General features: G+C 39.2%; 1 protein-coding gene across 1 annotated transcript in view; it reads left to right on the top strand.

Moving 5' to 3' along the window:
• Window positions 1-15,012, top strand: part of MORN1 (MORN repeat containing 1) — a 287,891-nt gene that overhangs the window by 32,661 nt on the left and 240,218 nt on the right. Inside the window, exons 2-4 of the mRNA XM_063436724.1 lie at window positions 1,449-1,520; window positions 1,983-2,081; window positions 13,892-14,002. Of these exons, the coding sequence (XP_063292794.1) occupies window positions 1,449-1,520; window positions 1,983-2,081; window positions 13,892-14,002 (282 nt within the window). The remainder of the gene's footprint in view (window positions 1-1,448; window positions 1,521-1,982; window positions 2,082-13,891; window positions 14,003-15,012) is intronic.

Raw genomic sequence — 15,012 nt, 5'->3', positions numbered from 1 at the left:
TAGTGTCCCTTTAAATTGCATGCAATGGACATGCATATCATAGTGATATATTCCACATGATTTAAATCAAGTTGTACCAGTATCACATAACATAAAACATTGTATATTATTGCATTAGAATAATTTATTCAACAATATTGTTAAACAAACATTTGTTATATGATGGAAACAAAACTAAATATTGACAATTCCTCTTTTTTTCCTGTAAAAAGTTGTTAACAAACATGACATTCCCTTCTAACATTTAGCTTACTAAGGAAAGCTAAACAGAGAAATCATTTTGGTGCCAATAAAGTTTGGAAGGTAATTCTAACAGCGTTGACTTGAATGTTTGCACTTAATCTCATTACTTCTTTATAAACAAAATATCCTGTGTTACCCTGTATGCCAGTTTGCCGACTGAAACTAAAACTCTTAGTTTAAAGATGCACTTAAAATACAAAACATGAGAGAAGCTTAATTGCTGATTTAAAGTAATATGTGTTGTTTGCATTATAGAGAGCCGACTGATTCCTCTCTTGCAACTGTCATTAGTCTAATACTATCCTTACCTTTTGTGTCACTTTACCCCACTCCCTCTAGCATGTAAGCTCATTGAGCAGGGCCCTCAACCCCTCTGTTCCTGTGTGTCCAACTTGTCTGGTTACAACTACATGTTTGTTTGTCCACCCACTGTAAAGCGCTGCGGAATTTGTTGGCGCTATATAAATAATAACATAATAATAATAGTTAGTGCCTGTTCATTAACTGTGCAAATGTACATGTTCAAATTCTCTGAAAATTGTATTGTAAAATGGACGGAGAGCCTGCGTTTACCTAAAAGAACAATCTAGTGTTAGGAATACACACATGGATTCCTAATGCTAAAGTGATATTATAACAATTTGGATTTTCAGGCCTCCCAAGAACCAAGTAAATAAATAGATTTAGTGACCTTTACATGTCTGGCTCACCGATCTCGCCGTGGTCACCCCGCATCCGCTGTCTCAGATCATTAATACTGAAGATCTCCGACAATCCAATCCTTCCCCATAGGGAAACATTGGGGAAGGATTGGATTGCGCATGCAATGAGCATCCACTCATAGAAATGCATTGACTCAGTGCATGTCTATGATGCGCATTCCACGTCTTCACGTTCTGCAGGACCTTATCTGTGTGACTGTCGCTAGGGGTGGCCTAAAGCAGAAATGTAAACACTTCGTTTTCCCAGAAAACTGAGACGTACAACTGAATAGAACATGCATTTATTAAAATATAAGGCTGTTATAGGTGCTATACATGTGAGCGGCATCATGGGATATGGTTGATTTACATCATACATCAGATTGTTCCGTAATAGGCAGGAATATAATGCAATGGGAATATTGCATAACCCATAAGTAATTTACAGTTAGCTTTGTGTGGTGTAAAAATATCACATTTGACAGTTGTTTTTTTCGTTTTCAGGGTATGGAGTCTATGTATATGCAAATTCATTTTTCCGCTATGAAGGTGAATGGAAAAATGGTAAAAAACACGGTAAGGAAAATATCATTTTGAATCTGTTGTAAACTTGATAGTATTGGGCACTTGGCAAGCATGTGTACCTTTACCTGTCTAAAGTGAAGTGTTTCCTGTGGTGAATTCAATATACAGCAGTTAAGGCCGGGTTTGTTCATAAGAGCCGAAGGTAGTCGAATACTGTTCAATTGTCAAAATGTGTCTGTTTCAATTGAACTTAACCAATTCAGCTGTTCCCAATAGGCAGTGAAAATGCAGTGGCATGATCTGTACACCAAAGCTGCTTTATTAAGCTTGTTGTTTTGGTGACAATAGTGTCCCTTTAATAAAAGATGCAGCAGCTTCCTTTCTCCATGTATCTGCCAACTACATATATTTCCACCCCTAGGATACTTGTACTGTATGGAGAAATAATGAAACTGCCTTGAATTTTAATTATTAACAGAAACTCTCTATCTATTACTATGCCTTTTATTCCAGGTCGTGGAAAGTTTCTATTAAAAGATGGAAGTTATTACGAAGGGGAGTTTGTGGATGGAGAGATGACTGGGAATGGATTGCAGTACTGGGCGTCATCTGGTGAGTATTAATATCAACAATGGTATAATTCCTTATCAACAATCAAGTATTTAAATATCCTTTTATAAGAATAGAGTGTTTTACTCATTTAGTGACACTAGAGGTATATATATTTTTTATAGTGCTAGGCAAACAGGACATTCCATACTGGCACAGTCTATAGGCACTGGATAGTGATCATGGCATGGGGTACAGTAAGCCTTTGCTATTTTTTTTCAGAATGACCATTTGCATGCATGTCTAAACTTTGCCTTTGGTTGATCATTTTTAAGACATTGTCATTTATTAAGATCCATTAAAACGTGCATTGCTTCTTCATGGAAACACGTGTGGGGTATTCATGTCTTCTTGGAGGGTGACACTGTAGCATGACATTAGTCATCAGCTCCGGTGGGAAAAGCTCTAGTGGTCATCAGTTCCCCTACCCTGTTGAGACAAAGCAGTGGAAAACATCCAATCCTAAATCTGTTGCCATGGGTATGCACCCAGTGTTAGAACATACTCTCCACTAGAATGCACATACAGCTCATATGGGCTTATAAAGAGCTTTGTACCCTAGCAGGGTGAATGAAACACACCACTGTCCTTTAACTTGCTAACTCACAAAATGTCCTCATAAATTAAACTCTTTACACATTCTATTTATGTACAACCAGTGCTGCACAAAGAGCATTCCTACTCTTAGAGAAGTTTTCAAAATGGTCTGCCTTCTGGGTGAATGTCTCTGTAAGTGATGGTACCTTCAGCCCTAGTAGAAAGATTCTCCATATAAGCTCCCGGTTTCCAGGTATAACTATGATCAGGTGGCCAAAAGTAATTATCAAATTCACCTTTTCACAACTCTGCTCATATTAACGTGTGGTTTATACTTGTCCTTCAAGGCACCACAGCAACAAAACACACAAATATGAAGTGTATGGGAACAATTCTCCATAAGAATAAAGTTTAAAAGACATCATTGATGTGTGGATGTGTCACAGAGCTCCACAGCAATACAACCAAAATAATATGTAATATGTGTGTTAATGTGTCACAGGATTCTTCAGTGATTGAAGTCACAGTAAGATACAATGTGTGTGAATGTATCCCATGTATCCCATAGCGCCACAATAATGATTTGAGGGGTGTAAGAATATCTAAGAACTTTGCAGGAGTTAACATTACAGTCATGAGTGAATATGTCACATAGCTCCACAGCAATATAACAAAAATAGAAGGATAAACCTAGACGCAAGACACACTCTGTTCACACATTTAAATCTGTTAGTTGCTTGAACCGCAGTAAATGTATCTAGAAATGCATTTGTAAATAATGCATCCTTACTTAAATAACTTATCCAAATTACTTAAATAAATTATTATGACAAAATATATATGTAATATATATGCAATTAACCTTAATAAGGAAGCTAAATATATTCTAAGATCTCTCCCCCAACCACACCAAAAGACGCCCCCTTTAACTGAACAAAAGTGTCCCTATTTGGAGTTTTGGGATGTTGGGAGGTATGCAAATTTATCACTTTTGTTCGAACTTCGTACAAGATTTACTAAGTTCTGTTAAAGAGACAAGAGCTTTTAATGCCAATTTTCTACCAATGAATGATATATAATGATAATGACTAATTTGCATATGAAATAGAGAATTATCCATGAGTGACAGTATGTCAGTGAACGAGGAGAAGCCCAGCAGGCATTGTGTTACTCGTGGTTAATGCTTGTCTAGAATCTCACTCATTTGATTAATATATGTCTGCCTTAGGCTATATGACGCCAACGGGTACATAGCGATACAGAGAGTGTTTTGTAAGACCTGCCAAATGATCTCGCATTATTTTTAGTGCATGTGTATAACTTTGCACTGATCAATAATTTAAATCATGTAATTGATAAAAAATAATTTCAATGCATCCTTTCAGTCAGCTGGTGATATTTAAAATCACTCGCTGTGCTATTTAAAATTTCTCACTGAGCCGTGCAGAATAATAATACTCATTTTTTAAAAATTATATACAAATACATTTAAAAAAAAATAAACAGGAACTGAAACTGTGAGGACTTTATTTGTCTCCCCACAAATTGAAAGCCACCACTTCCGTGCATTTTTTTTTTTTTTTTAGACAATCTTTATTTTCGTCTTTTTTCATAGCTATTCACATTTCAAGCAAGCATAGTTAATGCATATCGAGCCACTTTGCAGGTGGAAAACACATGGAACTAACATTCTAGTAAAAGTATAGCTAACGTGACAATGCCTGTTCAAACTAAATGTGTAGCATCGCAGGTGGAGCTGTCCTGGCCTTAGGCACTGAGTTATTTATTTAATCTTAACTGTTTTTGGAGTGTTATAGAGAAAAAATGGCAGTAGAGCCATTGGAATGGCAGTAGAGCCATTTTTTTTGTACAGAGTAATGTGGTAGAGAAAACTTCAACCCGCATAGTATTTATCATTAACAACAGAGGAATATGAGTATAGCTGGTTATTTATGACTACTGTCACATACAGGGAGTGCAGAATTATTAGGCAAATGAGTATTTTGACCACATCATCCTCTTTATGCATGTTGTCTTACTCCAAGCTGTATAGGCTCGAAAGCCTACTACCAATTAAGCATATTAGGTGATGTGCATCTCTGTAATGAGAAGGGGTGTGGTCTAATGACATCAACACCCTATATCAGGTGTGCATAATTATTAGGCAACTTCCTTTCCTTTGGCAAAATGGGTCAAAAGAAGGACTTGACAGGCTCAGAAAAGTCAAAAATAGTGAGATATCTTGCAGAGTGATGCAGCACTCTTAAAATTGCAAAGCTTCTGAAGCGTGATCATCGAACAATCAAGCGTTTCATTCAAAATAGTCAACAGGGTCGCAAGAAGCGTGTGGAGAAACCAAGGCGCAAAATAACTGCCCATGAACTGAGAAAAGTCAAGCGTGCAGCTGCCAAGATGCCACTTGCCACCAGTTTGGCCATATTTCAGAGCTGCAACATCACTGGAGTGCCCAAAAGCACAAGGTGTGCAATACTCAGAGACATGGCCAAGGTAAGAAAGGCTGAAAGACGACCACCACTGAACAAGACACACAAGCTGAAACGTCAAGACTGGGCCAAGAAATATCTCAAGACTGATATTTCTAAGGTTTTATGGACTGATGAAATGAGAGTGAGCCTTGATGGGCCAGATGGATGGATTGGTAAAGGGCAGAGAGCTCCAGTCCGACTCAGACGCCAGCAAGGTGGAGGTGGAGTACTGGTTTGGGCTGGTATCATCAAAGATGAGCTTGTGGGGCCTTTTCGGGTTGAGAATGGAGTCAAGCTCAACTCCCAGTCCTACTGCCAGTTTCTGGAAGACACCTTCTTCAAGCAGTGGTACAGGAAGAAGTCTGCATCCTTCAAGAAAAACATGATTTTCATGCAGGACAATGCTCCATCACACGCGTCCAAGTACTCCACAGCGTGGCTGGCAAGAAAGGGTATAAAAGAAGAAAATCTAATGACATGGCCTCCTTGTTCACCTGATCTGAACCCCATTGAGAACCTGTGGTCCATCATCAAATGTGAGATTTACAAGGAGGGAAAACAGTACACCTCTCTGAACAGTGTCTGGGAGGCTGTGGTTGCTGCTGCACGCAATGTTGATGGTGAACAGATCAAAACACTGACAGAATCCATGGATGGCAGGCTTTTGAGTGTCCTTGCAAAGAAAGGTTGCTATATTGGTCACTGATTTGTTTTTGTTATGTTTTTGAATGTCAGAAATGTGTATTTGTGAATGTTGAGATGTTATATTGGTTTCACTGGTAAAAATAAATAATTGAAATGGGTATATATTTGTTTTTTGTTAAGTTGCCTAATAATTATGCACAGTAATAGTCACCTGCACACACAGATATCCTCCTAAAATAGCTATAACTAAAAACAAACTAAAAACTACTTACAAAAATATTCAGCTTTGATATTAATTCATTTTTTGGGTTCATTGAGAACATGGTTGTTGTTCAATAATAAAATTAATCCTCAAAAATACAACTTGCCTAATAATTCTGCGCTCCCTGTATAATATTACAATCCCCTAAGTCTAATATATTTCGAGTGGCCATCTATTTCTTTATTTATTTTTGTGCTTTTTGTTGTTTTTACCAGACTTAAAAAACCCTCTTTAAAACATTTAAATAAATCTGAATATATATTTTTTATGAAATTACTATTTATTATGTACTTATCATGTTTGGTGTCATATAATTTGGATTTACTGCCTTTTCCTCCTGCAACTTTGCAATTTACATTGTTTTTTTTTTTATATATATATATATATATATATATATTCACTTGTAGGATTAAATCCCTAAAACCAAGATTTCTGAAGAAATAATAATTAAATTGCATGTTTTAGTACAAAATAATTTACCTGGAAAAATAAGTGAAATATTAAAGTTTCACTACGTTGGGCTTTAATTGTGATTCACATGTAAATTCTGTGAGTCTACTTTAACAATAACCCCAACATTACCTTTTAATAACATTGTAGATTTATATAGTCATCCATTCTCCTGATAGTTGTTCTGTTTTATTTTATGCCAGAAAGTCAATTATAAAATGTGTCGCTTTATAAGTCCAAATGGAAAATAATGTGTTGACAGGTATATTGGATATGGTCTCCATAAAACATCTTTCAAATTCCATCTCCATTAATGGACCGTCCACACATATACCCATCTGTAGAATCCAAATTTTATAACCTTACGATCTTCTTTGATGCCACTCACAACAAATACAGTGTTTTTTATATATTTATTTTTATCATGGGATATCTATAGACGGTCAGCATTTCAAAATCACGGATACATCAGTAAGTCTCTTTGCTTTGTGTACAGCATCCTGCCCCAAGGCTGATTACATGTCACTGTAACTACTGTCTACTTGCATTGATGATATTAATCACGTATTGATTGTTTTACTTATTTGTATTTTTTTCTTTATTACTTTTTCTTTGTATTTGTAAATAAACAGAATTTTGTTAACCATGTGTATTTTTTTGTGTGGACTTTGCGGAGCAGAACCACAATTTTCTCTCTCAGACTCAGAATTGTAGTCTAGAATGCTTATAATAACCATTAAATCACTCGTGTAGCATTAAATACAGGAGTGACTGTTTTGTTTCATTTGCTTCAGTAATAACTTCCGTAACCACTAGATGGCAGTGTTGGGGTTGTGATTCACAAGATAGGAAAACTGCTTGCAATCTGTAAGGATTATAGTGTTTTGGTGTTAGAAAGACCTCCTCCAGGTTTGAATCTGTTACAACATTTATGTAAGTTTAAATGTTTGACACAATAGTTTTATTGTGTAAAACCCTTTTTTCAATTTTGCATGAACAGCTTTTTGTTTTTAGAGCGTGTCTATGACATGGTACCAGTGTTATTGCAGTATGTGTATGCATGCAGAGTTTTAGAATGTGTGTGAATGCAGGGATGTGTGGCGTGTCAGTGTTTATGAAGTATAAGTGTATGTGACTGCAGGGATATATATGGAGTGCCATTCTGTGTTTGTGTAAATATAGTGGTATATGTATGGAGTGCCATTTTGTGTTTGTGTGGTATGTGAATGGAGTGCCATTTTGTGTTTGTGTAAATGTAGTGGTATATGTATGGAGTGCCATTCTGTGTTTGTGTAAATGTAGTGGTGTATGTATGGAGTGCCATTCTGTATTTGTGTGAATATAGTGGTATGCAGGCCCGGACTGGCCATCGGGCACACCGGGCAAATGCCCGGTGGGCCGCGATGGCCGTGGGGCCGAGGCCGGCAGGGGAGATCACAGGATCTCCTCGGCCGGCCGCTGCAGGGCCAGCGCTATCCGAGCGCCGGCCCCGCTGTGTGTCTCCATGGGCCGGTGGGGAGATCAAAGATATCCCTCACCGGCCCAGAGGCACTGTTAAAGGCGGCCGCCCGGGGCTGAGGAGTGAGGGAAGCAGGAGAGAGGACCGGCGGAGCTCTATCCAGCAGCTCCGCCGGGTCCTCTCGCGAGGTCTGAGCACCGCGGCAACGCTCAGATCTCGCGAGAGTGAACTCTAGCCTGCAGGTTAGAGTTCACTCTCACCACTGGACCACCAGGGAAGGAAGCTGCGGAAAGAATCCCCCCTCCCAGGCATGATGTAAGAAGGGAGGGGGGATATTAAGCAACTGCCCCACCTCCAGCATGGCTGCTTCAACGGCCCCCCCCCCCCTCCCAGGCTAAAGGTAGGGAGGGGGGAATATAATTTTTTTTTTTTTAATTATTAACAAAAAAAATATTTAAATGTAAATAAAAAAAAATCACACTAACAGCCCCCTCACACACACACACACACACACACACATCACCCCCAAACACACACACACATCACCCCCCCACACACACACACAGCACCCCCAGACACACACACAGCACCCCCAGACACACACACACAGCACCCCCAGACGCACACACACAGCACCCCCAGGCGCACACACACAGCACCCCCAGGCACACACAGCACCCTCAGAGACACACAGCACCCAGACACACAGCACCCAGACACACAGCACCCAGACACACACAGCACCCCCAGGCACACACAGCACCCCCAGAGACACACAGCACCCTCAGAGACACACAGCACCCCCAGAGACACACAGCACCCTCAGAGACACATAGCACCCCCAGAGACACACAGCACCCCCAGAGACACACAGCACCCCCAGAGACACACAGCACCCTCAGAGACACACAGCACCCTCAGAGACACACAGCACCCAGACACACACAGCACCCAGACACACACAGCACTCCCAGAGACACACAGCACCCCCAGAGACACACAGCACCCCCAGAGACACACAGCACCCTCAGAGACACACAGCACCCTCAGAGACACACAGCACCCTCAGAGACACACAGCACCCAGACACACACAGCACCCAGACACACACAGCACCCCCAGGCACACAGCACCCAGGCACACACAGCACCCTCAGAGACACACAGCACCCAGACACACACACACACACACACACATATATATATATATATACACACACATATATATCTATATAATAACCCTCAGTGAGTTAACAGACAAAGAAAATTAGAAACCTAGAATGTGACGGCAGATAAAAACACCCTCACACACAGCACCCCTCTTACATACACACACACTGCGACCCTCACACATACAATACGTCCAAATATATATATATATATATATATATATATATATACACACACACACACACTACAGCACCCCTCACACTGCACCACTACACACATTACGCTCCAGATACACGCTAGATCCCTTACCCTATATGCACTCTTAATCCTCTATACACACACACACACACTCTCCTATACACACTCTGGGTCCTTTACACACTCGATCTCCTACACACACACACTGCACCACCTACACACACACTACATTCCTTGTCAGCAAACACATACAACATTCTCTAAACACACCCTCTCTACAACCCCTGCACACACTACGTCACCTATACACACACACTACAGCCCGTATGCACACACTTGCTACATCCCCTATAACACTATGCCCCCTATACACACACTCTCTACAGCCCCTAGCCACACATATTACACCACAAACACAAATTAAATTGACCTATTTACACAATACCACACCACACTCTACACACACGCAATCCCACAAGCAGGCTCCAAACATATGCACCATACACTTTCCTGGCCCTTTTGTCCTCTGGTATCCCACTTGTGGAGACACCAGAGACAATTTAAAAGCAAACACAGCGCAAGCATGTTATTAAATTTGCTTGCGCTGCGCAGAACAAATACAGGGCCTTTTTCTAATGCTAGAGCTCTTCAGGGGGGCTATGCGCATTGAACTAACATGCTCACTTTGAGAGGGGGCGTGCTTGTCATTAGTGATGACAAAACACACCCTCTCTGGCCCCGCCCCCTTCTTAGGGGGCCGCTCTGATTGAAAAATGCCCGGGCCTAATTTTGTTCCCAGTCCGGCCCTGGTGGTATGTGTATGGAGTGTTTGTGTAAATACAGTGGTATATGTATGGAGTGCCATTATGTATTTTTTTGTAAATTTAGTGGCATGAAGTACCATTCCATGTTTGTGTACATGTAATGGTATATGTACAGAGCACCATTCTGTGTTTTTATGGTATACGTATGGACTGCCATTCTGTGTCTGTGTAAATGTAGTGGTATATGAATGGACTGCCATTCTGTGTTTGTGTGGTATATGTTTGGAGTGCCATTCTGTGTCTGTGTAAATGTAGTGGTATTTGTATGGAGTGCCATTCTGTGTTTGTGTGGTGTATGTATGGAGTGCTATTCTGTGTTTGTGTGGTATATGTATGGAGTGCCATTCTGTGTTTGTGTAAATGTAGTGGTATCTGTGTTCCTTTTTTCTACATTCCTTCTGCCTTTCCTTCACATATCATTACCTCTGGCCATATGACATACCTGCTTTATCCCTCATGTCACTAGCCCTCCCATTGTTATTATCCTACACCCTTGACCATTGCACTAAATTATTCACTTTCCACAAATGTTCTAATCCTTTACCTCTGCATGCAAGTTTCCATTCTTTATTCTTTCCCTATATAATTTTATTCATTCGCTAAAATTTTTTTACAACATTTTGTAAGATTTATTGGAAGATTTGTCCACTTGCTCATGACAGGGAGCCTCCTTAACATCCAGTTCCTCGAGGCAGCAACATGATGTGTCAAAGGGGGGCTTTTCTGATCAAGTACAAGCTTAAAGAGACATACTAGGCATCATTTTGAATATTTTAACAATGATTGAGGGTCCCTGTGTGCCCACATCCTTGCTCCTCTATACTGGTTGGGCTAATGCATCTTCATTAGTCTGACTAGCGGTGGGCATCAATGATAGGCTGAGAGAATCAGCTGAGCCCTCCAAGCCTAGCACGATACCCATCACTGGTATGCATTGGTATGGCTAAGGCATAGTTACACCCCGTCTTAGCCATAAATCCAGTGAGTGGTGAAGCCACAGGTGCCGGGGTATCTCATTCTGCATCATACCGAATTAGAACTGTATAACACTGAACAGTGGGAAACGCCAATGGACTCCAAGCACCAAAACTACGTCATTGAGATAAAGTGGCTATGGTACCTAGAGTATTTTAGAAACTGCTCTGTGTTCCATACAACTGGTAGAGGCTCTGCTCCTGAAACCTCCAGGACCCAGAAAGTTGCTGCTAGTTACTCTCCCATCCAATGGCCCATTCTTTGCAGCCATAAGTGCAGGTCAGCTCTCCAGTGCTTAGTTTTAACTTGCCCATGGCTAGGGAGAGAGTAGACATTTCAATTCCTTTAAACGGTAGACATCATGGTAAATCAATTACTATTTCGTCTTTATTTTTATTGATTTTATTTTTTTTCTTTTAAATCATTGTTCTTAATGTATTTTAATAAAATCTTTAATATAATTCATAATTCCTGATAATATTATTTACCTTCAGTTGAGTACATTGATTCCATCAATATCCTACTGCTGTTTTTAACTCTGTAAAGCGAATTATGTTACACTGATCCTCTTATATGGAGGCAGACCTGCTGTGCTGGAATAAGCACTTAATAAACTGACCATAATCACAGGACCTGGATCCTGAGCGAGAACACGATCCAAATAGCAAGCAAAGGTCAAGCCAGGCAGAGTTCTAGCTTATCCCAGGTCATAGAAGTCACAGAAATCAGATTTCAAGTAATGTGCGCTCATGATCACAAAGTCAAGACAAACAACAAGTCACAGGCAAAGTTCAAGTAAAACATCAGAAGAAAGAAATAAAAGAGAGAGAGAAAAAAAACAGAAGTAAACCTTAAAGGAACACTATAGTCACCTAAATTACTTTAGCTAAATAAAGCAGTTTTAGTGTATAGATCATGCCCCTGCAATTTCACTGCTCAATTCACTGTCATTTAGGAGTTAAATCACTTTGTTTCTGTTTATGCAGCCCTAGCCACACCTCCCCTGGCTATGATTGACAGAGCCTACATTGAAAAAAAACTGGTTTCACTTTCAAACAGATGTAATTTACCTTAAATAATTGTATCTCAATCTCTAAATTGAACTTTAATCACATACAGGAGGCTCTTGCAGGGTCTAGCAAGCTATTAACATAGCAGGGGATAAGAAAATCTTAATTAAACAGAACTTGCAATAAAGAAAGCCTAAATAGGGCTCTCTTTACAGGAAGTGTTTATGGAAGGCTGTGCAAGTCACATGCAGGGAGGTGTGACTAGGGTTCATAAACAAAGGGATTTAACTCCTAAATGGCAGAGGATTGAGCAGTGAGGCTGCAGGGGCATGTTCTATACACCAAAACTGATTCATTAAGCTAAAGTTGCTTAGGTGACTATAGTGTCCCTTTAAGTTCATAAATTAAAATGTTAAGCGTATTACCCAGAGGACAGGCTATAAGTCTAAGAAGTCCTGCAACTTGGCGTGAGTAAATGAAAAACACAACAAATAAATAAATAAATAAATAAGAACCATGTACTCTATAACTACTGCAAAAGAACCTTCTGTTTTACTTGGGACTATCAACAGAAGGTCCTGGCAAATATGAATAGAAGAAATGTAGGAATATATAGAAGAGAGAGGAGACATTAACAGAATAGTCAAAAAAGGTAATTGTTTTGAGTACACCCAAGTCAAGACTAAAGGGGTTGAGAGGAGATGTATGCATGCAGAAGTAAGTGATAAAGAGCCCAAACAGGAAAGACGAAATAAAATAAAAAGGGATTAAACATACCTTTTATTCAACATCGAGACAGACTCCTCACTGCAGATCGATCCTCCTCTGATTAAGTCATCAATCTTGATGACTTTTGTCCAATCAGATATTTCTCATAGAGATGCATTGAGGATACATGTGCAACATCTGCTGCCATCTGCCAATCCAAAACCTCTCGTAGAGAAGCATTTGATGTTCAAAGAGTACAGCATCACATTAACTTGTGCGCTGATTCTGGACATCAAACAGATTGAAGTAAACAAATTCAATTGAGTCTAAAACCCCCTAATGGCTATCTGAAGGCCAGTCACTACTAGGTGTGGGCATTGAAAAATATAAACCGTTCTGTTTCTCCAATGTGATTTTAATGCTTAAACTGTTCCTTTAATATACAAAATGTTTAATTGTTATAATTGTTTGATTACATTTTTTTTCCATAAAGAATCAACTGTTATAATAAAGATTGGTCTTGTGCATCTTTCTACTAAGTTTATTCACATGTCAAATGCATTCAGTTAATTTAAAAAAATTAATGCATGCTTCTTCGAAAATTACTAACTCAAAAAATTAACTAAAAACGGGCAATTAATTAACGCAGAGCTGTCATTTGAGAATAAGAATTACTATATTGTTTATGTAAGATTACATTTTCAAGTCAATAAATCACCCATTCCTCAATGAATGGTACTTGAATATTGATGACGGCTGCATTGAGATTAGATAATCTGTTAGGCTTGTTTTCACTTGTTAGTTAATTTTATGGTTATTTCATGACGGTGAAATGGATGTAGTTATAATCTGAAGCTGAAAAAGTTTTATACATACACACAGCATGAACGAAAACGGACTATATACACCGCAGGCCTTATCTCAGTAATTGCCCCAGAAGCAATTGGTTCACTATTGATTAAATGGATTTTTAAAGACCTCCTCATTAATGTGAAATGGATAATATAATCACTTCTTCACCCTGTTTAGCTTATAGATGGCTATAGACATATGGACTTGAAATAATTATGCTGTGTCTAATGTCTCCCAGGAAATACGTATTCTGGGGAGTTTCAGAACGGAGAGATCCACGGTTATGGTGTGATGCAGTACAAAAATGGGGGACGATATGAAGGAGAGTTTGTATTTGGAATAAGAGAAGGTGCGTAGTATAGTAAAACATGTTTCTAATAATATTTTTTTATATATATTTTCTTCAGGAATATCAATTTAGGCATTATGAAATATGCTATTTTTCATATAGAGAAAACTCTCACCAAACGACTTAACTGCGAGGGAACACCGCCAGTGTTAGTTTTAGAATTGGTTTATAGATGATTAAATAAACTGGAAAATAAAAATTTAGCTTCACTTTCAGCAGTTTATTTTTTTATTTAATTTTCTTTTATTGATTTTATATCTCAAAGAATTAAGCATAAGCATGTTGGTTACAGAAGAGAAGAAGTGGTGGTTAGAACAAGCATACAGTATATACATTATTGAAGAGGTTACACACTTTCATTGTACAATACATTGGTGATATGCCATAACATTAGATAACATAAAGCGTTGAACTCTCTGCATATGGATGCTATAAGTGAAATACATCTCTGGATTGTCTTGTCTGTTAAATTTTGTCTACCACTTGATAAGCTCCAATATGTCAGCTGTGACGCACCCTTTGGTGCTTCAAGTGATAGCATACTTCATCTCTCAGGTCGTCTTATTTTGCTAGATATGAGCTTAAACACATATATAAACTGGGGGAGGGGGGAAAAAGGTAACTCAGGGTGGTTGGGATAGGGGGTGGGAGGTAGTTTCCTCGTCTTAATGCGCCGTGATTTTGAAATAATGTGTGCCCGGATAGATTTGTTTGGTTAGAGATTGGAGATACATGTTGTCTGAGGCATGTTTTCTAGTAGAGATATTTTAGTTGCTCGGGGAGGTGTGTGTGCTTTGGGAGACGTTTTCCATCCCTCTGTTTGGTTGCCTTGATTCCCACATTCTCCAAGCTTCCCTCCAGAAAGGTCTAGGGGGCCTAGTCAGTCTGGCCATGGTTTCGTATGACTTGGTGGACTGTAGTGTCTGTATACATAGGTTAATGTTTGGGGATTTTTCAGATAGCCAGGTTTTGCTAATTATGGAGAGAGCTGCAATTATGATGTGATAAGA

The sequence above is a fragment of the Pelobates fuscus genome, chromosome 11, assembly GCF_036172605.1.
Source record: "Pelobates fuscus isolate aPelFus1 chromosome 11, aPelFus1.pri, whole genome shotgun sequence".
Lineage (NCBI taxonomy): Eukaryota > Metazoa > Chordata > Amphibia > Anura > Pelobatidae > Pelobates > Pelobates fuscus.
This window is presented reverse-complemented; position numbering and strand designations above follow the sequence as displayed.